At 45.7% G+C, this 26677-nt stretch overlaps 1 gene segment (V, D, J or C); it reads right to left on the reverse strand.

The window, feature by feature from the left end:
- Positions 1-414: 414 nt before the first annotated feature.
- Positions 415-10663, reverse strand: LOC148149283 (Ig kappa chain V region Mem5-like). The segment is given in 4 exon segments: positions 415-1216; positions 9630-9662; positions 10115-10411; positions 10598-10663. Coding segments are annotated over 4 exon segments (708 nt in total).
- Between the last annotated feature and the right edge of the window lie 16014 nt (positions 10664-26677).

Below are 26677 nucleotides of genomic sequence, written 5' to 3' on the forward strand. Positions count from 1 at the left end.
CTGCCTCAGGCGAATATCTATGTGGATTTTGCATATTCTCTCCAAATACAAATCAAATGCTGCATGGAATATTTACTTTGCAAACCCTGTGGTATCGTTATTCTGGGTAGCAAGATCCTGCTGGTCAAATTGCAAACTGAACTGCTTGGCTCAGGATCTTGCTGTGCCGAAAGGATGTGTTGGTGTTCAGGGGAATTCCCATCAGATTATTGCGTTCCCCATTGCCCCCTCTATTCTCCTCCTCCTGCTCCATACCTGTGGGTGTGGGGCTTTTCACTTCATACACCTATCCCTGAGGACTCAGCTGTGGCCATTTCCAAAGCACTCACGAGACAGAGACTGAATCATCTTCATCTTTATTCCCTTTTCCAGATTGACATTGACAGAAAACAGTCAGCAATTAACAGCCCAGACTGAGGAAGCTGCACAAATTAACAGCCACAATGAGCTTGAGGAAAACACTTGTGGAGATTTTCTCAATAACATGAGAATCCTGTCCCTTTAAACAGTGACAAAACCTTAAATTGGAACTGGCGGCTGAGCAGGAAGGAGATCTGGTTTACTGAAGCAGAGACTTCTGAGGTTCACATTGTTTTTGCACAGCTGACAGTCTTTAGCATCTTCGAGAGGTTTTACTTGACATCGCAAGTTAACACTGTCCCCATCAAACACATCCAGGTCAGGGAAAGCATGGGGCTAGATAAAGTGTAATGTTTTCTCTACACTATCCCAATGACCTGCCTTAACCCCTGAAGCTCAGAAGTGTCTCCAAGCCAGTCCTGAGAAGGAAGAGAGTTGAAATTCAGTGCTGACAATGACCTTTGTCCTGCCAGCTCAGCCCTGTTCTATTTAAAGTTGTGTCTCCTCTGCGGACTGTCTTGAACACTCTACACGCACTCTGATCTCCTGATGCTCTTGCTGAGGGGAGAGGGGAGGGTCACGTGGGTGAGGGCACAGGAGAAGCGAGCGTTGGACTCCCAGTCAGACCCAGAGAGGGTCAGCAAGCTGCTGACACTGTAGGTGCTGTCCGAAGCTCGCAGGTAGTTGCTGGTCTGAACCCCGTCCGAAATGACTGCACCGTCCTTCTTCCACTGCACCTCCAGCTCATCAGGATAGAAGTGATTGGCAAGGCACACCAGGGTGGCAGTGCCCTTGGCATTGACCTGGTCCGGGGAGGGGGGCAGCAGGGTCAGCTTGGGCTGAGAGTTCTCACGGCCTGAAAGACAAGAGAAACAATTTTAATCCCTGCCTTTTGAAGGTACATCAACTCTCTGAACAGGAACTGGTAAAACATTTGAACATTTGTATCCAGTACCTAGCATACCTGACAAAAGCACTGGCATTTTAAAAATTGCTTTTTGGGACGTGTTTGGCACTGGCAGAGCCAGTTGCTGCCCATCCCTAACTGTCCCTGAGAAGGTGATGGTGACGCAGCAGGAAGAGAAGGGACAGTCCTGGACCATCATTTAAGGAATGAATGTGGGCACCTGAAAGGGCTATCGATGTGGGAGCATTTTAGTGACAGTGATCGGAACTCCGTGAGATTGAGAGTAGGGATGGAAATGGAGAACCATGGAGCAAGTGTAAAAGTTTTCATTTGGGAACAACCCATTTTACCAAACTGGAACCATCGACTTGATGGGAGATCAGTGACAGGGCAGTGGGAGGCCTCCAAGGACGAGACAGAGACAGAGATCATTCAGAATCTTTTCCCAAAAGAGTAAGAGTGGCATTCCCAAAGAGAGAGTCTCAGCAAAGATGTGAAACTATCGATATGATGTGGAGGCTCTGGTGTCCGACTGGAGTGGACGTGTTCAGGAGTCACATTACACCAGGTTACAGTCCAACAGGTTTATTTAAAATCACGAGCTTTTGAAATGCTGCTCCTTCTTCAGGTGAAGCGACTTCAGTGCTGAAGGAACAATGCTTTGAAAGCTTGTGATTTGAAATAAGCCTGTTGGACTATAACCTGGTGTCGTGTGACTTCTGACCTCAAATGAAGCCCAGTTAGAGCACAATGAGAGACCTGTGTGCAGTTCTGGTCACCACATTGCAGGAAGGATGTGATTCCCCTAGAGATGGGGACAGTGGAGGATTTTGTCAGGAGTGAGGAGTATTAGCTTTGAGGAATGATTGGTTTGGCTGGGACTGGTTTCTTTGGAACATAGGAGGCTGAGGGGAGATTTGATCGAGGTGTGTAAAATGATGAGGGGTCTGGATCGAGTGGGTAGGAAGGACTGATTTCCATCAGCACAGAGGGCAATAACCATGGGGAGAGATTGAAATGAATTGGGGGCAGGGTTAGAGGGGAGTTGAGGAGTAATTGTTTTCACCCAGAGGCTGGTGGGATCAGGACCTCACGAGCTGAAAGGGTGAGTGTGGCAGAAACCCTCATCACATTGAAAAAACACTTGGATATTCACTTGAAACACCAAAGCCTCCAGAGCTATGGAGCAAGAGCTGGTATGTGGGGTGGAGTTCGACACCTCTTTAACAAACCTCCGATCACTCATAGCTCGGGAGAACTTTATCCAAGAACACTGGAGCAGAGTTGGATCAGCACACTTCAGGAAGGAGTCACGTTGGGTGTCCATGTAGAAGGTTCTAGATTTTGTTTCAAATCTTCCAGCTCAGCACTGGGGTAAAGTCAAGGGTGAGGCTTCAAAGAGTCTCAGTGTCTTGGGATCAGACAGTGTCATTGCTCTTAATGATCCCATGTTCCCTGGAAGATGGAAGCGTGCATCCAATGGGCAAGGGTCAGGTTCAGGAGATTCCAACCTCAAAGAAAGACTTGCATTTATGTTGCACCTGCCTCCACCTAAGGATGTCGCAGTGGCTCTTTCCACCAGACTGTGCTCAGCAAGATCCCAGAGAGCTGGGTGACAATGAGTCGAGGATCAGGTTTTTAGTGATGCTAATTAGGGCATCAATATTGACCAGGACACCAGGGGAAACAGTCCTGCTGTCTGTCTAATAGGGCCATAGAATGGCATCTCTGATATCTGAAAGGCTCCCAGTACATCAAAAGAGAGACTTGTATGTCAGGCTCTCCCAAAGCACTTACAGAGAGTGAGGGACTTGTCTGAACACTGGTCACTGTTTAATGCAGAAAACATAATTTGTACACAGCAATATCGCACAATCGTAAATGAGATTATGGAGCATTTTCAGGGATGAATATTGACCTGAAGTCAACCCAAAGAGAAAACTTGCATAGGACGTGAGAAAATGAAAGGCACAGGAGAAGGTAGGATTCGTGGTTAGTGATGGGCTTGATAGTTACCAGAAAATAAAAGGAAGGATCAGAATTTGTGAATGTCATATTGTAACAAGGCAATACAGACGTGCAGGGGAACTTGACAGTAGAAATAACTTAAAGTCTTTGTATGATAACGCATGAAGCATTTGGAATAAGGTAGACAGAGTGATGCCACAAATTAAGGTTCCCAAGGATTTTAAAATCATTAAAGTGACGCAGGGCTCAGGAGAGGTTAATAAAGTTCCCAGAATAATTAATAGGACATAGATTATGGAAAGGGTCAGAAAATTAATTTTAGGCATAGCGCATAAGGGGACAACTATGAAAAGGAGGGCAGTCAATGCAGGACTGAGGGTGTTGTACCTGAATGCAGGGAGTATCCAAAATGAGGTAAATGAGCTTCTAGCGCAGATTGGAATTGGCAGGTATGATGTTTTGAGTATCACAGAGACGTGGCTGTAAGGGGTTGAGGGCTGGGAATGAAATACTCAAGGATGCACATCCGATTGACAGGTCATGCTGATGGACAGGTGGGGTGGGGTTACCTTATTGGTAAGAAATGAAATAAGCTCAATCACAAGAAGGGATTTAGAGTTGTAATGCATTCAATCTGTGTGGGTAGAGTTGAGGAGTCGCAAGGGAGAAAGAGCATGATGAGAACTTTGCACAGCTCCCCCCCAGCAGTCGTCAGGATATGAGGAAGAAAATAAATCAGGAGATAGAGAAGGATGTAATAAAGGCCCTGCTACAATAGTCATTAGGGACTTCAATATGTAGGTAGACTGGAAAATTAAGTTGTTTGGGGATGTCAAGCGAAGGAATTAATGGAATGTCTACGAGATGGTTTTTGGAGCAGCTTGTGGTAGAGTTCACTATGGAACAGGCAATTCTGGATTGGGTGATGTGTAATGAAGCAGACCTGATTAGGGAACTTAGGGTGAAGGAATCCCTTGGGGGCATTGACCGTAATATGACAGAATTCACCTTGTAGTTTGTGACAGAGAATCTGGAGTTAGAGGTACCGGTAATGCAATTAACTTAAGGTAACTACAAAGACATGAGGGAGGAGCTGGCCAGAGTTGATAAGAAGGGAAGCTGAGCATAAGAGAGAATGGAGCAGCAATGGCAGGAGTTTCTGGGGGTAATTTGGGAGGCAGAGCAGGAATTCAACCCAAGGAAGAAGAAAGATACTGAGTGGAGGCCAAGGCAACCATGGCTGATGAGGGAAGTCAGGGCCAGCATAAAAGCAAAAGAAAAAAACATGCAATGTGGTAGAGATTATTGGGAAGCCAGAGGATTGGGAAGCCTTTAAAAACAGCAGAGAGTAACTAAAAAAAAGTAAGGGTGGGTGTGTAAATTAAATGTAAGGGTATTTGAGCGAGTAACATAAAAGAATATTGCAGGAGGTTTTCTTTAGATATATGAAAGGCAAGAGGGAGTCAATAATAGAAATTGTACCACTGGAAAAGGCAGAAATAGTAATGGGGAACAAAGAAATGGTGGAAGAAGTGCATCGATGCTTTAAATCAGCTTTCACAGTGGTGTGACAATGCTGCTCATTTCACAAGGTTAAGTTGTCCTTGGATTTTTTTCAAGAGGGGTTATAAAGGCAGAGGTTCCAATTTGTCTGGGTTAGGGACTTTGCTCATGGCTAACAGATACTGCCTAAGGCAACAGTCAGGGATAAGGCTTTTAGGTTTTATATTAAATACTTGTCCAATAAAAGGAGAGTGGACAGTTCTTCCTGTTTGCTGTTTTTGACAAACAGTCGGTTGGAAGCTCCTAGATAAAGAAAGCTGCTGGTGAGAAAGGTTCCCCAATTCAACATTTTCCAGTGGTCTCACTGTCTGAAATTCCTCTCCTGTAAGAACCCCTGTGTTTATATTTACCTTTTTGCCGAGGCTGTTGCAGCAAATTGGAACAGCTCTTTGTCAAGTTACATTTTCTCGTCAGTTGGGTTTTCAAATAGTTAAGTTATTCGAAAGTCTGTTTTCTTTTGATTGCGTTTAAATAAATTTTCTTTTCCTTCAAGCTGAGTGGTTTGGCCAGTTGTATCAACCCTGGAATATCCAGGTTACATTTGCTTAACACAATTCGAAAAGGTAAGGTCTGGGCTGGATTCTCAAAATGTTTCGAAGGGTCTGGCCTGGTCCATAACAATGTCATAGAGTCCTACAGCATGGAGACAGGCCATTTGGACCAAACTGGTCCATGCCAACCAAAATGTCCATTTACCCTAATCCTGCACTTGGCCCATATCCTTCTGAATCCTTTCCTTTCCTGTATTGGTCCAAATGCCTTTTAAATGTTATTAATGTGCCCACCTCAACCACTTCCACTGGCAGCTCATTCCATATGCGAACAACCCTCTGTGTAAAAAGGTTGCCCCTCAGGTTCCCTTTTATTCTTTCCCTCTAACCTTAAACTGATGCGCTCTAGTCCATATTCGCAAACCCTGGGGAAAAGACTGAGTGAATTCACCCTATCCATGCTTCTCATGATCTTATGAGGTCTTCCCTCAGTCTCCTACACTCTAAAGAAAAAAGTACTCTCCCTTTTACCCAAACCATTAAATCCTGGCAACATCCTTGCAAATTTCTTCTGCACTCTTTTCAGTTTAATAACATCCTTCCTGTAACAAGGTGACCAAAACTGAACACAATATTCCAAGTGTGGCTTCACCAATGTCCTGTATAACTGCAACATAACTTCCCAACGTCAGTAGTCAATGCCCTGACTGATGAAGGGCACTGCAGAAAAAGCTCTCTTCTCTGCTCTATTTACTGTGACTCCATTTTCAGAGAACTGCTTACCTGAATTCTAAAGCCCCTCTGTTCCACTATATTCCTTAAGGCCCTATCATTCACCAAGATATTGCTGATAAGTTTGTAGATGACACAAAAATTGGTGAAAGGACAGGTGGAGTTGAGGAAGTGGGGGAGATTGCAGAAGGACTTGGTCAAGCTAGGAGAATGTGCAAAGAAGTGGCAGGTGGAATACAATGCGGGAACTTGTGAGGCTAGATACTTTGGTGGGAAGAATAGAGGCACAGACTGTTTTCTGAGTGAGGAAAAATTTCAGAAATCTGAAGCACAAAGAGAATTGGGAGTCCTTGCTCAGGTTTCTCTGAAGGTTAACGTGCAGGTTCACCATTGGCAGTTTGAAAGGCAATTACAATGTTAGCATTAACTTTAACGTCAGAGGTGTACTGCTGAGTTTGTATAAGTCTCTGATCAGAACACATTTGGAATTTTGGGCTCCTTATTAAGGAAGGATGTGCTGTCATTGGAGAGGGTCCAGAGGAAAAAGTGAGAAAGAATAAGAATGGTCCTGGGAATAAAGGGGGTGTCATATAAAGAGTGGTTGAGGATTCTGGATCTGTAGACAACTGTTTAGAAAGATGAGGGGGGAATCTTATTGAAACTACAGAATATTGAGAGGCCTGGAGAACATGGAGAAGGTGTTTCCACGAGTAGAAGAAACTAGGGCCCGAAGGCACAGCCTCAGAGTGAAGAATGATCCATCAGAACTGAGATAAGGAGGCATTTCTTCAGCCACAGGGTGGTGAATCTGCGGAACTCATTGTCACAGAGGTCGATGGAGGCCACGATGTTGAGAGTATTTAAAACAGAGACAGATACGTTCTTGATCAGTAAGGAGATCAAAAGTTAAAAGGAGAATGCAGGAGAATGGGGTTGAGGAACACATCACACAAGATCAAATGGCAGGGCAGACTCTATTCTGACTGGCCCAATTCTGCTCCTATATCTTAAGTATTTTGGGTTTATGTAGAGGTTCCTTGAAACCCTGGAAAACTGGAAGTACGGTCACTTAGTGGTTAGCCCTGCTGCCTCACAGCGCGATGGACCCAGGTTTGATTCGAGCCTCGGGCGACTGTCTGTGTGGAGTTTGCACATTCTCCCTGTGACTGCGTGGGTTTCCTCTGGGTGCTGTGGTTTCCTCTCACAGTCCAAAGCTGTGCAGGTTCGGTGAATTGGCCATGCTAAATTGCCCATTTTGTAGGTTAGGTACATTAGTCAGGTGTAAATGTAGGTTAAAAAGGTAGGGGAATGGGTCTGGGTGGGTTACTGTTCAGAGGGTCAGTGTGGACTTGTTGGACCAAATGGCCTGTTTCCATACTGTAGGAATTCTATGATTCTATGGACATTGAAAGGACTGGATTGTGAGCCCTGCTGTTGCTGTTTCTCAAAAGTACTTTGACAAAAGATAATCAGGGAGTGGTGAGAGTGTGCATCAGGTTGCATGAGGGAACTGCTTGTCCTGCTTCCTGGAATACCATGAGCACAGGAAGTGTGGTCAGTGACTGTAGTTGGAACTCCGGGTTTTGGAGCTTGAGCAGCAGCTGGTGTCAGTGCGGAGTGTCCGTGAGGCTGAGAGCTCCGTGGAGAGCACATTTCTAGATGTGGTCACTCTGCAGCTTCAGAGTATGCAGGGAGAGAGGGAAGTGGGGAGCAGCAGACAGTCCAAAAGGATCAGGCAGCTAGTACAGGAATCCCGTGAGTGCATCCCACTCTCCAACCAGGATTCAGTTTGGAATCCTGATCAGAATGATGGTTCATTTGGGGAGTGCAGCCAGAGCCAAGTCCCTGGCACCACGGGGGGCTCAGCTGTACAGGGTGGCACAAGGAAGACTGGAAGAGCGATAGTGAGAGGATATTCAAGAGTGAGGGCAATCAATAGGTGTTTCTGCAGCTGCAGATGGGAATCCAGGATGGTGTGTTGTCTCCCTGGTGCCAGGGTCAAGGCTGTCACTGAGCAGCTGCAGAGCACCCTGAGGGGAGACGGGGAACAGTCAGCAGTCATGGTTCACATCGGTCCCAGTGACAGAGGGAGAAAAGGATGTAGTCTTGCAGTCAGAATTTAGGAATTCCAGAGGGAATTAGCAGCAGGAGCTCAAAAGTAGGAATCTCCAAGATTACCCCCAGTGCCCCACGCAAGTGAGAATAGAAAGAGGAGGATAGCACAGGTGACTGTGGAACTGAAAAGACAGTCCAGGAGGAAGGGCTTTCGATTATTTTAACATTGGGATGGCTTTGGGGGGAGATGGACATGTACAGACCAGACGGCTTGCTCCTGAATAGACCTGGGACTGAGTTCCTTTGTAGTGATTTACTAGTGCTGTTGGAGAGGGTTTAAACTAACTTGGCTGGGCTGTGGGAGCCAAGAGGTAATACCAGAGAGGAATACAGAGGTGCACAGAATCCTGGGAGAGATAGATAGCACCAGAATAAGGAATAGAACTTCTGACCCAGTTTCAGAGTGAGGAAGAGAGAGTAATAAATTCTAAATCAGGGTCACTGTGTAAGGATGGGAGTGCACGGAGTGTTGGGAATAAGACTGGGAAGGTACAGCCACAGAGTGTTAAGTGGAAATCTGATGTGTGTCTCTCACATAGAAACATAAGATAATAAGAACATTAGAAATAGGAGCAGGAGTGGGCTATCTGACCCATCGAGGATGAGGGACGTTAGTTATGGAGATAGACTGAAGAAGTTGGTACTGTCTTCCTCAGAGAAGAGAAGGCAGAGAGGAGATTTGATCGAGAAATCAGGAGGGGTCTGAACAGAGTAAACCAGGAGAAAATGTTCCCACCTGAGAAAGAACTGAGAGGGAGAGGCCATGGATTGAAAATAATCGGTAAAAGAAGCAAAACTGAGACGAGGAAAAACATTCTCAGCCAGTGGGTGGTTAAGGTGTGGAATGCACTGCCTGAGAGTGTGGTGGAGGCAGCTTCAATTGAAACATTCCGAAGGGAATGAGACTGTTATTTGAAAAGGAACAATGTGCAGGGTGACAGGGAGAAGGCAGGAGAATGACACTCAGTGAATTGCTCATTCGGAGAGCCGGTCCAGACAGGATGGGCGGAACGGCCTGCGTGTGCACTGTAACAACTCTGTGATTGTGTGATTGAGCAGAGTTAAAGCTGGGGGAGGTGGGAGCTCGGTGTCTCACTGTGCTCCTGCTGCTGCTGCTGCTGCTTGTGTCAGTGAGATCAGAGACTGGGACAGGAAGCCAGAGCTCACATCAAACTCTGCCCGTGTCCGTCACACTGAGACTGGCAGGAGGCTACTCACTGATTTCACTCCATGCTGCACGAATGGGACCACAGGCTGCAAATGGACAGAGCTCCTCCACACGGTGAGTAAAACTGACTGACTTATATCTTGCTGCTTAAGCGGGGCAATAGGACTACAGAAATACAGCTGGACACCCTGTTAGACACAGTGCTCCTCAATCAACCATTTCATTCACTGCAGCTCCCCACTAACACCTGCAACAATTCAGCATTTGTGTTTTAGAAAGTTTCAGTATTGAAAGGGTTATTAACGGAGGATTGAGGTTTACTTACTCAGTCTGAGCTTGGTTCCTTTACCAAACGTAAGCCACAGTGAGAGCTCCCAGTGCAGAGGCTGTACAAAAACCTCAGCTCTCTGCTTCCCTCTGTCACTCTCACCCTCTCCCTATCTCCCAGTCTGTTGATCACTCTCACCCTCTTTTTGTGTCTTTCTGTCTCTGCCTCTGGGTTGTGAACTTTATTTCTCGTTGTTAAATCTTGTAGCTGTTCTTCCCATGTGGCCATGGAGTGGAAGAGGGAAACTTGAGGCCTTTAGTGAGCATTGAGACACCACAGGGACTGGAGTGTGTAGCAAACAGTGACCATCCCAGCATGGGGTAATTTGTTCAGTTTCATTTAGATCTAACTGTGGGATATGTCACTTCAGGCGGTGGGACTGTGTGTCCATTATTATGCATTTTATATAACCATGGATGTGTCAGTACAGGAGGTGATTCTGTGTGCTTTGAGGTTTTTGTATGGCTCTGTATCATTGTGTCAAGGGTAGCTGTAATCCTGCATACAGTAATAGTCAGCGACATCCTCATTCTGAACATTGCTGATTGTCAGGGTGAAACTGGTCCCATATCCACTGCCGGTGAATCGATTGGAGACTCCTGTGAATCGAGTTTTTGCGTCATAGATCAGGAGAGAGGGTTTCTGACCTTCTCGCTGCTGGTACCAGCTGAGGTCATCTGTAATACCTTGACTGGCCGTACAGGTGATGGTTGCAGTGTGGCCCAGTCCCACTGACAGCACCGGGGGAGACTGGCTCATGATGATGTCCCCACTGATACCTGAGGGGTCAGAGAGAAACACAGTGAAGTCAGAACTGTCACAGAAAGAGCCTGTCAAATGAGAGATTGTTGGAGACACTGAGCATTCCTCTGGTTTCAGCATTTTCCCTTCAATCACAAGTCAGTGGAATTGGAGTGAAATGGAGAGCAGCTAAAGATTCAAGGTGGAAGGAGAGAGATTTGTACCTGCGACACAGAATGCCAGGGGCCAGATCAGCTGGATGTGTGAAATCATGGTGTGTGCTCCTGTCACTGTGCCTGGTTCCTGATAAACTCTCCCTTCACTGGGCTCTGCTTTATAAAGCTGCAGCCTGTGAGAGTCTGACTGGGTGTTCCTCAGTATGTAAATGGCATCAGGCAGAGAGAGCCACGTCAGCCCCTCACACTTCCTCTTCTCTCTCTCTCTCTCTTTGTCTCAGAGAGTGATTGATGTGAACAGCACTGAATGAGGCCATTTGGCCCATTGTGTCTGTGCTGTTAAACAGCGATCTGATGACACTAATCCCATCCTCCAGCCCATTACCCTGGAGGTTACAGCAACACAAGGGAATATCTAAACACTGCTCCAATGTCACAAGAGTTTGTGAGTCAACCAGCCTTTCAGGCAGTGAGTTCCAGACTCCCACCACCCTCTGGGTGAAAACATTTCTCCTCACTTCTCCTCTCACTCTGCAACTCGACTGGGCCTGAATTCACTCGAGTTTAGAAGGATGAGATGGGATCTGATTGAAACATATAAAATTCTAACAGGCCCGGGCAGGGAGGAGGTTTCCCCTGGTTGGGGAGTCTGGAACCAGGGGACGCAGTCTCAGGGAGATACGGGGTAGACCATTTAGGACTGAGATGAGGAAACATTTCTTCACTCAGAGGGTGGTCAACCTGATTAATTCTCTACCACAAACGGCTGAGGAGGATAAGGAACTGAATATATTCTATAAAAAAAGAGAGATAGTTGTTTTGCATTTTAACAGCATGAAGGAAATGGGGAGAAAGCAGGAACATCGCATTGAGAGAGAGGGTCAGCCATGATCATACTGAATTACACACAAGACTCAACGGGCCGAATGGCCTGCTCCAGCTCCGAGTTTCTATGTGTCCATGTCTGTGTTACCTTCAATCTCTGTCCCTGGTTACTGAGCCCTTTACTCTTGTATAAAGTGCCTTCCTGTGCAACATATCACTGCCAACAATTATCTTATACCTCTCTATCAGGTCCCTCTCAACCTTCAATGCTCCAAGAAAAACAGCCCCAATCTTTCCAATCTTTCCTCATAGCTGACCCTCCATCCCAGGCAGCATCCTGGGAAATCTCCTCTGCCCCCTCTCAAGTACAATCACATCCTTCCCAGAATGTGGTGACCAGGACCTCTCTCTCTCTCTCTCTTTTCCCCTTTCTGTCTCACATCTGCTACTTTGATCTCTCTACATCTATCTCTCTCTCCCCCACTGTTAGTCTCTCTCATATTCTCTCTCTCTCACTCTGTCTCATAGCCACTCTCTCCAACTCACTCACGCTTCCTCACTCCGTCTCATAATCTTTCTCCATCTCTCACTGTCTCCGTCACTCGCTCCATCTCTCACTTCAATTGAAAGCCTCCAAATGTTATCTACCCCTCTCTATTTCTCCCTCTGTCTCCCCCTTCATCTCCGCATCCCACCCGACCTCTATTTCTCTCTCTCTGTCTCACTTCTCTCTCTTTCTCACAGTGTCCTGGGTGGTGACAGTTGAATTCAGGATAAATCTCTCTCTCTGCTCTGCCCCACAAATGGATGTTAACCCTTGACCCCAGAGGCATATCTTCTCCTGGAGTAAAGGCCCATTTCCACATTGACCAGGTTTTGGTATCTCTCAGGAAGATGGACAGATTCTTGATAAATGAAGGGCAGTTTTGTGCTGTTGGCCGATTCTCACTGGGGACTGGTTTGGACACAAACCTCATTCCATGAAGGCCCAGCAGAGAGAGGAGATCCTCAGGCCATCAGTGTGAGCTGGAGGGACAGGACAGGCTCTGACCCACTGACCCATCCTGTCCTTTCACAACATATTCCAACCCCTTCCCCTCTCCTTCCCCTTCCATGATCAGTCTCTGAGTCAGGGTGTTTTACTGGAATGAGGGTAGGACCATCACACAGTTACTCCAACAGAGTCCAGTAAACATGGACGTCAGTTCACGAGAGTGCCCCATGGAGAGACATGGGCCTCCTTCCCACTGAAGCTCCCAATAAAGACCAGTAAACATGGGCATCGTTCCTGCTTGAGCCTCCAATAAAGACCAGTAAATGTTGGCCTCCTTCCTAATGGACTCTCCAAAGGAGACCAGTAAACATGGACCTCCTTCTGACTGGATACTCCAAGAAGACCAGTAAATGTGGGCCTCCTATTCACTTATCCTTCTAATGGAGACAAGTGGATAGTTGAGTTTTTGAAGAAATAGATAGATTAAGATAGATCAGTACACATCGTCAACATGGACTTTAGCAAGGCCTTAGACAAGGTTCCCCGTTGTAGACTGCTTAGTAAGATTATATCACAGAGGATCCAGGGAGAGCTAACCAATTGGATATAAAAAGGGCCTGATGGTAGGAGGCAGAGGCTGGTGAGAGAGGGTTGTTCTTCAGACTGGAGGCCAGTGACCAGCCGTCTGCCACATGAATCAATCCTGGATCTTGGATCCACTGTTGTTCATCATTTATGGATGACCTTAGAGAGGTTTATAGAATCATTAGGGTCATAGATAAGGTGAATAGCCAAAGTTTTTTTTCCCCAGGTTAGGAGAGTCCAATACGAGAAGGAATAGGTTTAAGTTGAGAGGGGAAAGAATTAGAAGGGGCCTGAGAGACAACCTTTTCACACAGAGGTTGGTGTGTATGTGCAATGAGCTGCCAGAGGAAGTGGGAGAGGGGAGTACAATTACTACATTTCAAGGGCATTTTTACAGGAACATGGATAGGAAGGACTTAGAGAGGATTGGGCCAAACACAGGCAAATGGGACTAGTTCAGTTTTGGAAACTTGGTCGGCATGGATGAGTAGAGCTGAAGGGCCTGATGCCATGCTGTAAACCTCTATGACTCTATGATGATGTAAACATGGGGCACCTTCCCATAGGACCAATAAACAGTAAACATGGGCCTCCTTCCCACTGGACTGTCCAGTACCTGAGCTGCAAACCCCACATCCTGTCCATCACGTAGGTCTCTTATTTCAATCTGAACAACATTGTTTGTCTCCGCACTACCTCAGCCTCTTGATCACAGAAACCCCAATTCCTGCTCGTCCCACCTCCTGACTCTATGATTTCAATGTCCTCTCCCAGCTTCCTGAAGCCACATTCCATAAACCCCAACTTGTCTGATATGGAGTGGTCCCTTCCCTGTCTTACAACTATAGTTGTTCCAGAATCTGACCTCACAGCCAGCCAATTGTCTCCATGGCCTCCCTCCTCCCTCACTCTGTGTCTTGCTGCAGACTCACATTCCCTCCCTCCCCCTTCCACCTTCTGTCTCTGGTCTCCTGCCCATTGCTGCTTCCTCCATCCCACCATTGACAGCAGAGCCTTCAAACCCCTAGAGCATGCTCTCTGACCTCCTGCCCTTCATCCCTCCCCTTCTCGTTGTTTGTGCTATTGAATATACTGTTCAGTTCCATCACTTTTGGTTCACTGTTCCCTTGCCATTGATTTGCTGATTTATTCTCGTTAATCTAGTCTGGCGTGTTCTCTGAGTTGGTTCAAGAGTGATTTGCTTGAGAAAACACTTCTGTGAATTGGTTTGTCTGTTTCTCCCAGTCTTTGTGTAAAGGTGAGACTAAGTGTGCAAATGCTGTAATTTCATGGAGCAATCCAGTCAGTCCCACCCCCTCCCCTACTCGACCCCCAGAGCCTTGCAGGTTTATTTCCATCAAGAGCCCATCCAATCTGCCATTGCAATCACTGAGTGTCTTCACCTGCCTCACCCGAGTCATTACCAATTGCTGCTAAAAAAAGTTCTTCCTTCAGCTCTACTCATCCATGCTGACCAAGTTTCCAAAACTGAACTAGTCCCATTTGCCTGTGTTTGGCCCAATCCTCTCTAAGTCCTTCCTATCCATGTTCCTGTATATCTTGCCCAACAAAATGCAAGGTAATTTCAATGTGAAGATGGGATTTTGTCACCACACGGACTGTGCGGTGGTCACCCTTACTGATACTGTCATGGACAGATGCACCACCAGCAGGCAGATTGGTGAGGGTGATAGTGAGTATGTTTTTCCCTCTTGTTGGTTCCCTCACCACCTGCCCCAGGTCCAGTCTGGCAGCTGAATTAGGTGGAACTTGACCAGCTTGCTCAGTAGTGATGCTTCTGAGCAGCTCTTGATGGTGGACTTTGAAGTCCCTTACTCAGGGTATATCCTGCATCATTTCCACCTTCAGTGCTTCCTCCAAGTGTTGTTCAACATGGAGGAGGACTGACTGCTCAGTTGAGGTTGGAGGGGAGGCGGTGCTATGTGGTAATCAGCAGGAGGTTTCCTTCCCCATGTTTGACCTGCTGTCATGAGGCTTCATGGGTTCCATAGTTAATTGTGAGGACTCCCAGGGCAACTCCCTTATGACTGTACACACCACTGTGTTGCCTCCCCTGCTTGGTCTATCCTGCCAGTTAAAAACTGAATGAGGGAACAATTCTGTGCAGGTTTCACAGCTTGGTGACAGAGCTGCTGCTGGATTCTGTTTCTGATCTCCGAGCACAGGCGTGTGTGTTTGTGAGAGAGTGACTGTCCTTTTTTCCATCACTGTGCTGTTTCTGAAAAGAAAAATCCCAGAACCAGCCTCCTGTGCTGTCAGATTCCAGGGAGTGCAGACAGTTCACAGTTTTCTCCCATCTCAGTAACAAACGTCCAGCTGCTCCGAGCTCCTTCTTTCACTTCCTCTCTTGGTGAAGTTTCAACCTTGCGATCTGACAGTCTTTGCAATTATTTTTTACACTGGGGCTTTCTGCTGTGGTCAAAATCTCTAATAATAAGTGTCCAATCAGTGACAATCACAGCAGCTAAGAGCAGTCAGGACTGAGGAGCCAGGCTCACTGTGAAACACATTGGGAAGATCAAAGCCATCCCCTTCAGATCCTGGTATAAACTCCATCCCTCTCCCTGAGCAGTATCTGCTGCTCAACCAGACTCTTTACAAACTTGGCCTCTTTGAGGCTGATCTGAGCCCCATATCCTCCACATCACAAAAATCAGCCACTGAAAATCTCAGCCATGTCCATGGGACTCCTAACATGACCATACTAATGTTGTGCTTGCACACTTCACAGCCACTGCCCTCCGTAACCTTCAGCTCATCCCAAATTCTGCTGCCCATATCCAAACTCGTACCAAATCCCATTCCCCCAACCCCCTGCACCCTGTGCCTACATTGGCTCCTGGTTCAGCAACATCTCAATTTTCAAATTCTCATCCTTGTTCTCAAGTCCCTCCTTGTCCTCCACTCTCCCTATCTCTGTAACCTCCTCCAAACTGCCTCACTCAGTGTGATCAACAATCTTGGATATATGGCTGTCTATTCCTTCATCCAAGTCATTTAGAAATATCGTGAAATGCTGAGGTTCCAGCCCAGTTCCCTGGGGACACCACTATCCACATTTTGCTCATTGGAGAACACACACATTATCCCTCCTCGCTGTCTCCTACCTCCAAACTAATTCCTGACCAAAGATAAATACTTTTCTCTAACTGGCGAGAATGGGAGAAAGCAGAGGGACATAGTGGAACGATACTTGTCAGACTGGAGGCCTGTGTCTAGTGGAGAGCCTCAGGATTGATGCTGGGCCCATTACTGTTTGTTATCAATATCAATGATTTAGAAGACATTACAATAGCCGGTATTGTGGACAATGAGGAAGGTTATCAGATATTGCAGCAGGACCTTGATCAGCTGTGGAAGTGGGAAAAGAAATGATAAATTGAGGTTAATGTAGATAAGTATGAGGTCTTGCATTTTGGGAAGTTAAATCAAGGTAGGAGTTTCATGGTGAATGGTAAGGCCTTCAGGACTGTAGTGGAACAGTGGGATCTCGGAGTTCAGGTGCACAGTTCTCTGAAAGTTGAGTCACAGTTAGACAGGGCAGTGAAGCAGGCTTTTGGCACACTGGCCGTCATCAGTCAGGGCACTGGGTGTAGAAGTTGGGAAGTTATGTTTCAATTGTACATGACGTTGGTGAGGCTGCACTTGGAGTATTGTGTTCAGTTTTGGTCACCTGGTTATATGAAGGATATTATTAAACTGGAAAGAGTGCAGAATAAATTTACAAGGATGTTGCCAGGTTTCAACATCTGAGTTTTTGGGTGAGGTTGGACAAGCTAGGACATTTTTCTTAAGAGTGTTGGAGACTAAAGGGGAATCTTTTAGAAGTGTATAAGATCTTGAGAGACATGGATAGGGTGAATGCACTCAGTCTTTGTCCCAGGGTTGGGGAATCAAGGACTAGAGGGCATCAGTTGAAGGTTAGAATAAACGGAACCTGAGGGGCAACATTTTTACACAGAGGGTGGTACTCATATGGAATGAGCTGCCAGCGGAAGTGATTGAGGCGGGTACATTAACAACGTTTAAAAGGCATTTGGACAAATACATAGATAGTGTGTAATTTGAAGGATATGGGCCAAGTGCAGGGAAATGGGGTTAGTGTGGATGGACATTTTGGTCAGCACGGTCCAGTTTGGGCCAAAGGGCCTGTCTCTGTGCTGTCGGACTCGATGACTCTATGACTCTATAGTTCCATAGGTTTCCATGTTTATGAACAGTCTCTCAAACATAGAAACAAAGGAACTAGGAGCAGGAGCAGGCCATTCAGCCCTTCGAGTCAGCTCTGCCAGTCAATATGACTATGGCTGATCATCCAACTTAGTCCCTGTTCCCACTTTTTCTCCATAACCTTTAATCCCTTTCGTCCTAAGATCTATACCTGTCGCCTTCTTGAAAACATTTAATGTTTTGGGCTCGACTGCTTTCTGTGACAGAATATTCCACGAGCTTCCCACTCTCTGGCTAAAGAAATGTCTCCTCATCGCAGTCCAAAATGGCCTTTCCCTTTTCTTTAAATTGTAATTCCTGGTTCTGGACTGTCCTGTCATCAGGAACATAATTCCGGTCCTGTCCTGTTAGGATTTTACAGGTTTCAATGTGATTCCTCTCAAATTTCTAAACTCCAGTGAATATAGTCCTAACTGATCCAGTTTCTCCTCAGATCTAAGTGCTGTCATCCCAGGAATCAGTCTGGTAAACCTTCGCTGCCCTCCCCCCACAGCCAGAACATCCTTCCTCAGATAAGGAAACCAAAACTGCACACAACAGAATCATAAAATCACACAGTATAGAAGAGGCCCTTCAGCCCATTAACTGTGTACCAGCCAAACTACACTAAACCTACACCAGTCCCACTTTCCAACGTGAGGCCCATAGCTTGAATGTTATGATATTTAAACTGCTCACCCAAGTACTTTTTAAAGTTTGTGAGGTTTCCCACCTCAACTACCCTCCCAGGCTGTGCATTCCAGACCCCCACCACCCTGTGGGTAAAAAACACTTTCCTCAAAACATCTTGAAACCTCCTATCTTTGACATTGAATGTGAGCCAACTTGTTATTGACCCTCCCAAGAAGGAGGACAGCTGCTTTCTTTCCTGCCTGTCCATTCTCCTTATAACCTTATACACCTCTATCAGATTCCCCCCTCCACCTTCTCTGCTCTGAAGAAAACAACCCCGAGCTGATCCAATTTCTCTTCATCACTGAGAGGTTCCATCCCACACAACATCCTGGTGATTCCCCTCTGCACCCCGTCCAATGCAATCACATCCTTCCTACAGTGTGGTGACCTGAACAGCACACAGTACTCCAGCTGTGGCCTAACCAATGTTCTGCTTAACTGCAACATATCCTCATGCTTTTATAACCAATATCTGACATGACAAAGGCAAGTGTCCCCTGTGCCTTCATAACTGCTCTGTTAACCTGTCTTGCCACATTCAGGGATCAGTAGAGAAGCACCCCAAGATCACTCTGTTCCTTTGAGTTTCCTCAATTCAAACTTTCCCCATTCCTGAAGAAGGGCTTATGCCCGAAACGTCGATTCTCCTGTTCCCTGGATGCTGTCTGACCTGCTGCGCTTTTCCAGCAACACATTTCCAGCTCTGATCTCCAGCATCTGCAGACCTCACTTTCTCCTCAATTCAAAGAACAAAGAGCAACGAAAATTACAGCACAAGAACTGGCCCTTCGGCCCTACTAGCCTGCACTGGTCCATATTGTGGGCGGCACGGTGGCACAGTGGTTAGCACTGCTGCCTCACAGCGCCAGAGACCCGGGTTCAATTCCCGCCTCAGGCGACTGACTGTGTGGAGTTTGCACATTCTCCCCTTGTCTGTGTGGGTTTCCTCCGGATGCTCCGGTTTCCTCCCACAGTCCAAAAATGTGCAGGTCAGGTGAATTGGCCATTCTAAATTGCCCGTAGTGTTAGGTGCAGGGGTAAATGTAGGGGAATGGGTCTGGGTGGGTTGCGCTTCGACGGGTCAGTGTGGACTTGTTGGGCCGAAGGGCCTGTTTCCACACTGTAAGTAATCTAATCTAATATCCTCCATCTAAACCTGTCATCAATTTTCCAAGGCTCTGTCTCCCTTTGCTCCCTGCCCATCCATGTATCTATCTAGACATATCTTAAATGATGCTATTGTGCCTGCCTCTACCACCTCCACTGGCAACATGTTCCAGGACCAATCACTCTCTGTGTGAAGAACTTTCCACACATATCTCCCTGAAATGTTTCCACTCTCACCTTGAACTCATGACCCCGAGTAATGAGTCCCCCACTCTGGGAAAAAGCCCCTTGCTATCCACCCTGTCTTTTCCTCTCATGATTTTGAAGACCCCAATCAGGTCCCCCCTCAACGTTCGACTTTCTAATGAAAATAATCCTAATCTACTAAACCTCTCTTCATAGCTAGTGCCCTCCATACCAGGTGATATCCTGGTGAACCTCCTCTGCACCCTCTCCAAAGCATCCGCATCTTTCTGGTAATGTGGCAACCAGAACTGTACGCAGTATTCCAAATGTGGCCGAGCCAAAGTCCGATATAATTCTAATATGACCTGCCAACTCTTGGACTGAATACCACGTCTGGTGAAGGAAGGTATGCCATATGCCTTCTTGACCACTCTATCGACCTGTGTTGCCACCTCCAGGGTATAATGGACCTGAACACACAGGTCTCTCTGGGCATCAATTTTCCCAGGGCGTTCCATTCACCGTACAGTTTACTCCAGATTTGGATCTTCCAAAATTCATCAGATCGCATTTGCCTGGTTTGAACTCCATCCGTCCGTTTCTCTGCCCAACTCTCCAATCGATATTTTGCTGCATTCTCTGACCGTCCCCTTCACTATCTTCTACTCCACCAATATTAGTGTCATCTGCAAACTTGCTAATCAGACCACCTATACCTTCCTCCAGATCATTTATGTATATCAAAAACAGGTGCGGTACAAGCACAGATTCCTGTTCCCCATTTTGAGAAACTCCTTCCACTACTACTGTCTGTCTTCTGTTGCCCAGCCTGTTCTCTATCCATCTAGTGAGTACACTCTGGATCCCATGCGACTTTAATTTCTTTATCAGGCTACCATGGGGAAATTTATCAAACACATTCCTGAAATCCATGTGTATGACATCCACAGCCCTTCCCTCATCAATCAACTTCATCACTTCTTCAAACAATTCTATAAAGTTGGTAAGACATGACATTCCCTGCACAAATTCATGCTGCCTATAACTGATAAGTCAATTTTCTTCCAAATGTAAATAGATCTTACCCCTCAGTATCTTCTCCAGCAGCTTCCCTACCACTACATCAGGCTCACTGGTTGATAGTTACCTGGATTATCCTGGCTACCCTTCTTAAACATTAACAATTCTCCAGTCCTCTGGGATCTCATCCATGTTCAAGGTTGCTACAAAGATATCTGTTAAGGCCCCAGCTATTTCCTCTCTTGCTTCCCTCAGTAAGCTGGGATCGATCCCATCCCGACCTGGGGACTTGTCCACCTTGATGCCTTTTAAAATACCCAACACTTCCTCCTTCCTTAAATTGACTTGACTCTGAGTAATCAAACATCTATCCCCAACTTCAACATCTCACTTCCCTCTCTTTGGTGAATACCGACAAAAAGCACTGATCAAGAATCTCATCCATTTTCTCTGACTCCCCACATAACTTTCCTCCTTTGTCCTTGAGTGGGCCAACCCTTTCTCTAGTCACCCTCTTGCTCATTATATATGAATAAAAGGATTTGGGATTTTCCTTAATCCTGTTTGTTAATGATATTTCGTGACCCCTTTTAACCCTTTTAATTCCTCATTTCAGATTGGTCCTACTTTCACAATATTCTTCCAAAGCTTTGTCTGTTTTCAGCTACCGAGACCTTATGTATGCATCCTTTTTCCTCTTACTAGTCTCACAATTTCATCTGTCATCCAGTGTTTCCTAATCCTGCCATTTCAATCCCTTATTTTCACAGGGACATGTCTGTCCTGACTCTAGTCAACCTCTCTTTAAAAGCCTCCCACATATCAAATGTGGATTGCCCTTTAAACAGCTGCTCCCAATCCACATTCCCCAGATGCTGCCAAATTTTGCTATAGTTGGCCGTCCCCCAATTTAGCCGTCTTCCTTTCGGACCACTCTCGTCTTTGTCCATGAGCATTCTAAAACTTATGGAATTGTGGTCACTGTTACCAAAATAATCCCCTACTGAAATTTCAAACACCTGGCCGGGCTCATTCCCCAACAACACCAGGTCCAGTATGGTCCCTTCCTGAGTTGGACTATTTCCACATGACTCTGTAAAATCCTCCTGGATGCTCCTTACAAATTCTGCTCCATCTTAACTTCGAACATTAAGTGAATCTAAGTCAATGTTGGGAAAATTAAAATCTTCCATTACCACCACCTTGTTACTCCTATATCTTTCCATAATCTGTTTACACATTTGTATCTCTATCCCACGTTCACTGTTAAGAGGCTTGTAGGATAGCACCAACATTGTTACTGCACCCTTCCTGTTTCTGAGCTCTGCCCATATTGCCCCACTGCTCGGGTCCTCCATAGTGCCCTCCTCAGTACAGCTGTGATATCCTCTCTGACCAGTAGTGCAACTCCTCCATCCCTTTTACCTCTTTATCCGCCTGATGCATCTATATCCTGGGATATTTAGTTGCCAATCTTGCCCTTCCCTCAACCAAGTCACAGTAATAGCAATAACATCATACTCCCAGATACTAATCCAAGCCCTAAATTCCTCTGCCTTACCTACTACACTTCTCACATTAAAACAAATGCACCTCAGACCATCTGTCCCTTTGCGTTCATCATCTGCTCCCTACTTACTCTTAACCTTAGTCACGCTGACTTCAATATCTAGTTCCTTACAGCTTTAGTTACTCCCTCCTTATTGCCCACTAACCTCCTCAGTTGGCTCCCATCCCTCTGCTACACTATTTTGAACCCTCCCCAAGAGCGTGATCAAACACATCCCACAGGACATTGGTTCCAGTCCTGCCCAGGTGTAGACCGCTCGATTTGTAATTGTCCCACCTCTCCAGGAACCAGTCCCAATGTCCCAAAAATCTGAACCCCTCCCTCCTGCACCATCTCTCAAGCCACGCATTCAGCCTGCCTATATTTTCATTTCGACTCTGACTAGCACATGGCACTGGTAGCAATCCTGAGATTACTACCTCTGAGATCCTACATTTTAATATGGTTCCTAACTCCCTAAATTCTGCTTGTAGGACCTCATTCCATTTATTACTGATATTATTGGTGCCTATGTGAACCATCACAGCTAGCTGTTCACCCACCCCTTCAGAATGTCCTGCAGCTGATCTGAGGCATCCCGGAGCCGTACAATTGGGAGGCAGCATGCTATTCGTGAGTCACGTTTTTGACCACAGAACCGCCTATCTACTCCCCTTACAAAGTCCAAATCAATCATATCCACGGGCCCCCGCCTTATCAAATCCACTCAGTACATCCTCAAACAATTCCAGTCAATTTCCCTTTTGACAATCCATGCTGACTCTGTCCAGTTCTGACACTGTTTTCAAAGTGCTAAGCTATAAAATATTTTATAATGAACTTGGGCATTTTCTCCACTGCTGATTTCCGGCTAATTGGTCTAAAATTTCTTATTTTCTATCTCTCTCTCTTTCTCTCTCTCTCTCTCTCTATTTTTCAATAATCGTGTTAAATTAGCTCCTTCCACTCTGTAGGACCTATTCCACAGTCGACAAACAGATAACCATCAACGTTTCTAATATTTTCCAACCACTTCCTGAAGCACTCCTGAAAATAGATTAGTTGGCCCTGCTGATTTAACACACTTTAATTTTCCCAGAAGCATTTTCCTCCAACAACTGATTTCCTTCAGCTCCTTCCTCTGATAAAACTCCAGGTTCACCAACATGTCTGAGATTTATTTGAGAATTCATTTGTGCAGAAAGATCCAGAATATGTTTATCTGTCATCTCTTTGTTCCAACTATAACATTATAAGGCTTGTGTGGAACTTCCTTGAATGTCATCTGGACGACCAAATAAACAACACATTCCCTTATCTCACACATTAGTGACCTCGTTAAAACATGTAACCAGGTTAGTTAAAGATGTCTGACCCTTTTTAAATCCATGCTGACTTACTCTGGTCTGTTCATATTTGTCAGACATTCTGTCTCTAAAACCAGATTCAATTACTTCCCAACAATAAACATTCAATGGAGATGTTCATTGTGAGTGAGGTTAGTAAAAAGCTAGCACTGACATGACGGGCTGAACAGCCTCCTCCTAGAGTCATAGAGTCATAGAGATATACAGCATGGAAACAGAAACAGACCCTTCGGTCCAACTTGCCCATGCTGACCAGACATCCCAACCCAATATAGTCCCACCTGCCAACTCCTGGCCCAGATCCCTCCAAACCCTTCCAATCATATACCCATCCAGATAGCTTTTAAATGTTGCAATTGTACTGGCCTCCACCACTTCCTCTGGCAACCCATTCCACACTCGCAATACCCTGTGCGTGAAAAAGTTGCTCCTCAAGTCTCTTTTATATCTTTCCCCTCTTACCCTAAACCTATGCCCTCTAGTACTGGACTCCACCACCCCAGGGAAAAGACTTCGTCTCTTTGCCCTATCCATGCCCCTCTGTATAAATCTCTGTAAGGTCACTCCTCAGCCTCCGACATGCCAGGGAAAACATTGCCAGCCTATTTAACCTCTCCCTATAGCTTAAATCCTCCAACCATGGTAACATCCTTGTAAATCTTTTCTGAACCCTTTCAAGTTTCACAACATCTTTCTGATAGGAAGGAGACCAGAATTGAATGCAATACTCCAAAAATGGCCTCGGTGACCTCCCAACTCCTATAATCAATACTCTGACCAATAAAGGAAAGCATACCGAATGTCTTTTTCATTATCCTATCTACCTAAGACTCTACTTTTAAGGAGCTATGAACCTGCACTCCAAGGTCTCTTTGTTCAGCAACACTCCCGAAGACCTTACCATTAAGTGTATAAGTCCTGCTAAGATTTGCTTTCCCAACAGCAGCATCTTGCATTTATCTAAATTAAACTCCATCTGCCATTCAACAGCCCAATGGCCCATCGGATCAAGATCCTGTTGTAATCTGAGGTAACCTTCTTCGCTGTCCACACACACCTCCAATTTTGGTGTCATTTGCAAACTTACTAACTCTACCGCCTATGTTCATATCCAAATCATTTATGTAAATGTCAAAAAGTAGTTGACCCAGCACCAATCCTTATGACACTCCACTGGTCACAGGCCTCCAGTCTGAAAAACATCCCTCCACCACCACCCTCTGTCTTCTACCTTTGAGCCAGTTCTGTATCCAAATGGCTAGTTCTCCTGTATTCCATGAGATCTAACCTTGCTAACCAGTCTCCCATGGGGAACCTTGTCGAATGCCTTACTGAAGTCCATACACATCCTGTCTAATGGTCTGCCTTCATCAATTCTTTCTGTTACTTCTTCAAAAAACTCAATCAAGTTTGTGAGACATTATTTCCCATGCACAAAACCATGCTGACTATCCCTAATCAGTCTTTGCCTTTCCAAATATATGGACAATCTGTCCCTCAGGATTCATTCCAACAACTTCCTCACAACCGACGTCTGGCTCACTGGTCTACAGTTCCCTGGCTTGTCCTTACCACCTTTCTTAAATAGTGGCACCAATTAGTGAACCTCCAGTCTTCTGGCACATCATCTGTGACTATTGAGGATACAAATATCACAGTAAGAGGCCCAGCAATCACTTCCCTAGCTTCCCACAGAGTCCTCGGGTACACCTAATTAGGTCCTGGGATTTATCCACTTTTATGCATTTCAAGACATCTATCACCTCCTCGTCTGTAATATGAACATTTTTCAAGATGTCACCATCCATTTCCCTACATTCTATATCTTCAATATCCTTCTCCACAGTTAAACTGAAGCATAATACTCGTTTAGTATCTGCCCCATCTCCTGCAGCTGCACACAGAGGTCGCCTTGCTGATCTTTGAGGCGCCCTATTCTCTCCTTAGTTACCCTCTTGTCCTTAATGTATTTGTAAAACGCCTCTGGATTCTCCTTGAACCTATTTGCCAAAGCTATCTCATATCCCCTTGTTGCCCTCCTGATTTCTCTCTTAAGTATACTCCTACTGCCTTTGTGTACCTCTAAGGATTCACTCGATCTACCCTGTCTATACCTGACATATGCTCCATTCTTTTTCTTAACCAAACCCTCAACTTCTCTTGTCATCCACCAGCCTTTCCTTTCACCCTAACTAAAATATACTTTCTCTGGACTCAAGTTATCTCATTTCTGAAGGCTTCCCATTTTCCAGCTGTCCCTTAACCTGCGAGCAACTGCCCTCAATCAGCTTTTCAGAGTTTTAGATTAGATTACTTAGTGTGGAAACAGGCTCTTCAGCCCAACAAGTCCATACTGACCATCCGAAGAGCAACCCACCCAGACCCATTCCCCTACGTTTACCCCTTCACCTAACACTATGGGCAATTTAGCATGGCCAATTGACCTAACCTGCACATTTTTGGACTGTGGGAGGAAACTGGAGCGCCTGGAGGAAACCCACACAGACACAGGGAGAATGTGCAAATTCCACACAGACAGTTGATTGAGGTGGGAATTGAACCCGGGTCTCTGGCACTGTGAGGCAGCAGTGCTAACCACTGTGCCACCGTGCCTGATACTGGCAAAATTAGCCTTCCTCCAATTTAGAACTTCAACTTCTGGATCTGGTCTATCCTTTTCCATCACTATTTTAAAATGAATAGAATTATGGTCACTGACCAAAAGTGCTCCTCCACTGACACCTCAGTCACCTGCCCTGCCTTATTTCCCAAGAGTAGGTCGAGTTTAGCAGCTTCTCTAGGAGGTACATCCACATACTGAATCAGAAAATTGTCTTGTACACACTTAACAAATTCCTCTCCATCTAAACCCTTAAAACTATGGCAGTCCCAGTCTATGTTTGGAAAGTTAAAATCCCCTACTATAACCACTCCATTATTCTTACTGATAACTGAAATCTCCTTACAAATTTGTTTCTCAATTTCCCGCTGACTACTGGAGGGGGGCTATAATATAATCCCAACAAGGTGATTATCCCCTTCTTTTTTCTCAGTTCCACCCAAATAACTTCCCTGAATGTATTTCCGGGAATATCTTCCCTAAGTACAGCTGTAATGCTATCCCTTATCAAAAATGCCACTCTCCCTCCTCTTGTGCCTCCCTTTCTGTCCTTCCTTGTATTTGTATCCGAGAACATTAAACGGCCAGTCCTGCCCATCCCTGAGCTATGTTTCCGTAATTGCTATGATATCCCAGTCCCATGTTCCTAACCACGCCCTAAGTTCATCTTTCTTCCCTGTTAGGCCTCTTGCATTGAAATAAATGCAGTTTAATTTATCAGTCCTACCTTGTTCTCTGCTTTGTCCCTGCCTGCCCTGACTGTTTGACTTGCCTTTGATCTCAACTGTACCAATCTCAGATTGAAATCTTTCCTCACTATCTCCCTGGGTCCCACCCGCCCATCTTACTAGTTTAATCCTCCTGAGCAGCTCTAGCAAATTTTCCTGCCAGTATATTAGTCCCCTTCCAATTTAGGTGCAATCCGTCCTTCTTGTACAGTTCACTTCTA

The sequence above is a fragment of the Chiloscyllium plagiosum genome, unplaced genomic scaffold (assembly GCF_037043375.1).
Source record: "Chiloscyllium plagiosum isolate Xiang-an unplaced genomic scaffold, Cpla_swu_hap1 HiC_scaffold_9, whole genome shotgun sequence".
Taxonomy (NCBI): domain Eukaryota; kingdom Metazoa; phylum Chordata; class Chondrichthyes; order Orectolobiformes; family Hemiscylliidae; genus Chiloscyllium; species Chiloscyllium plagiosum.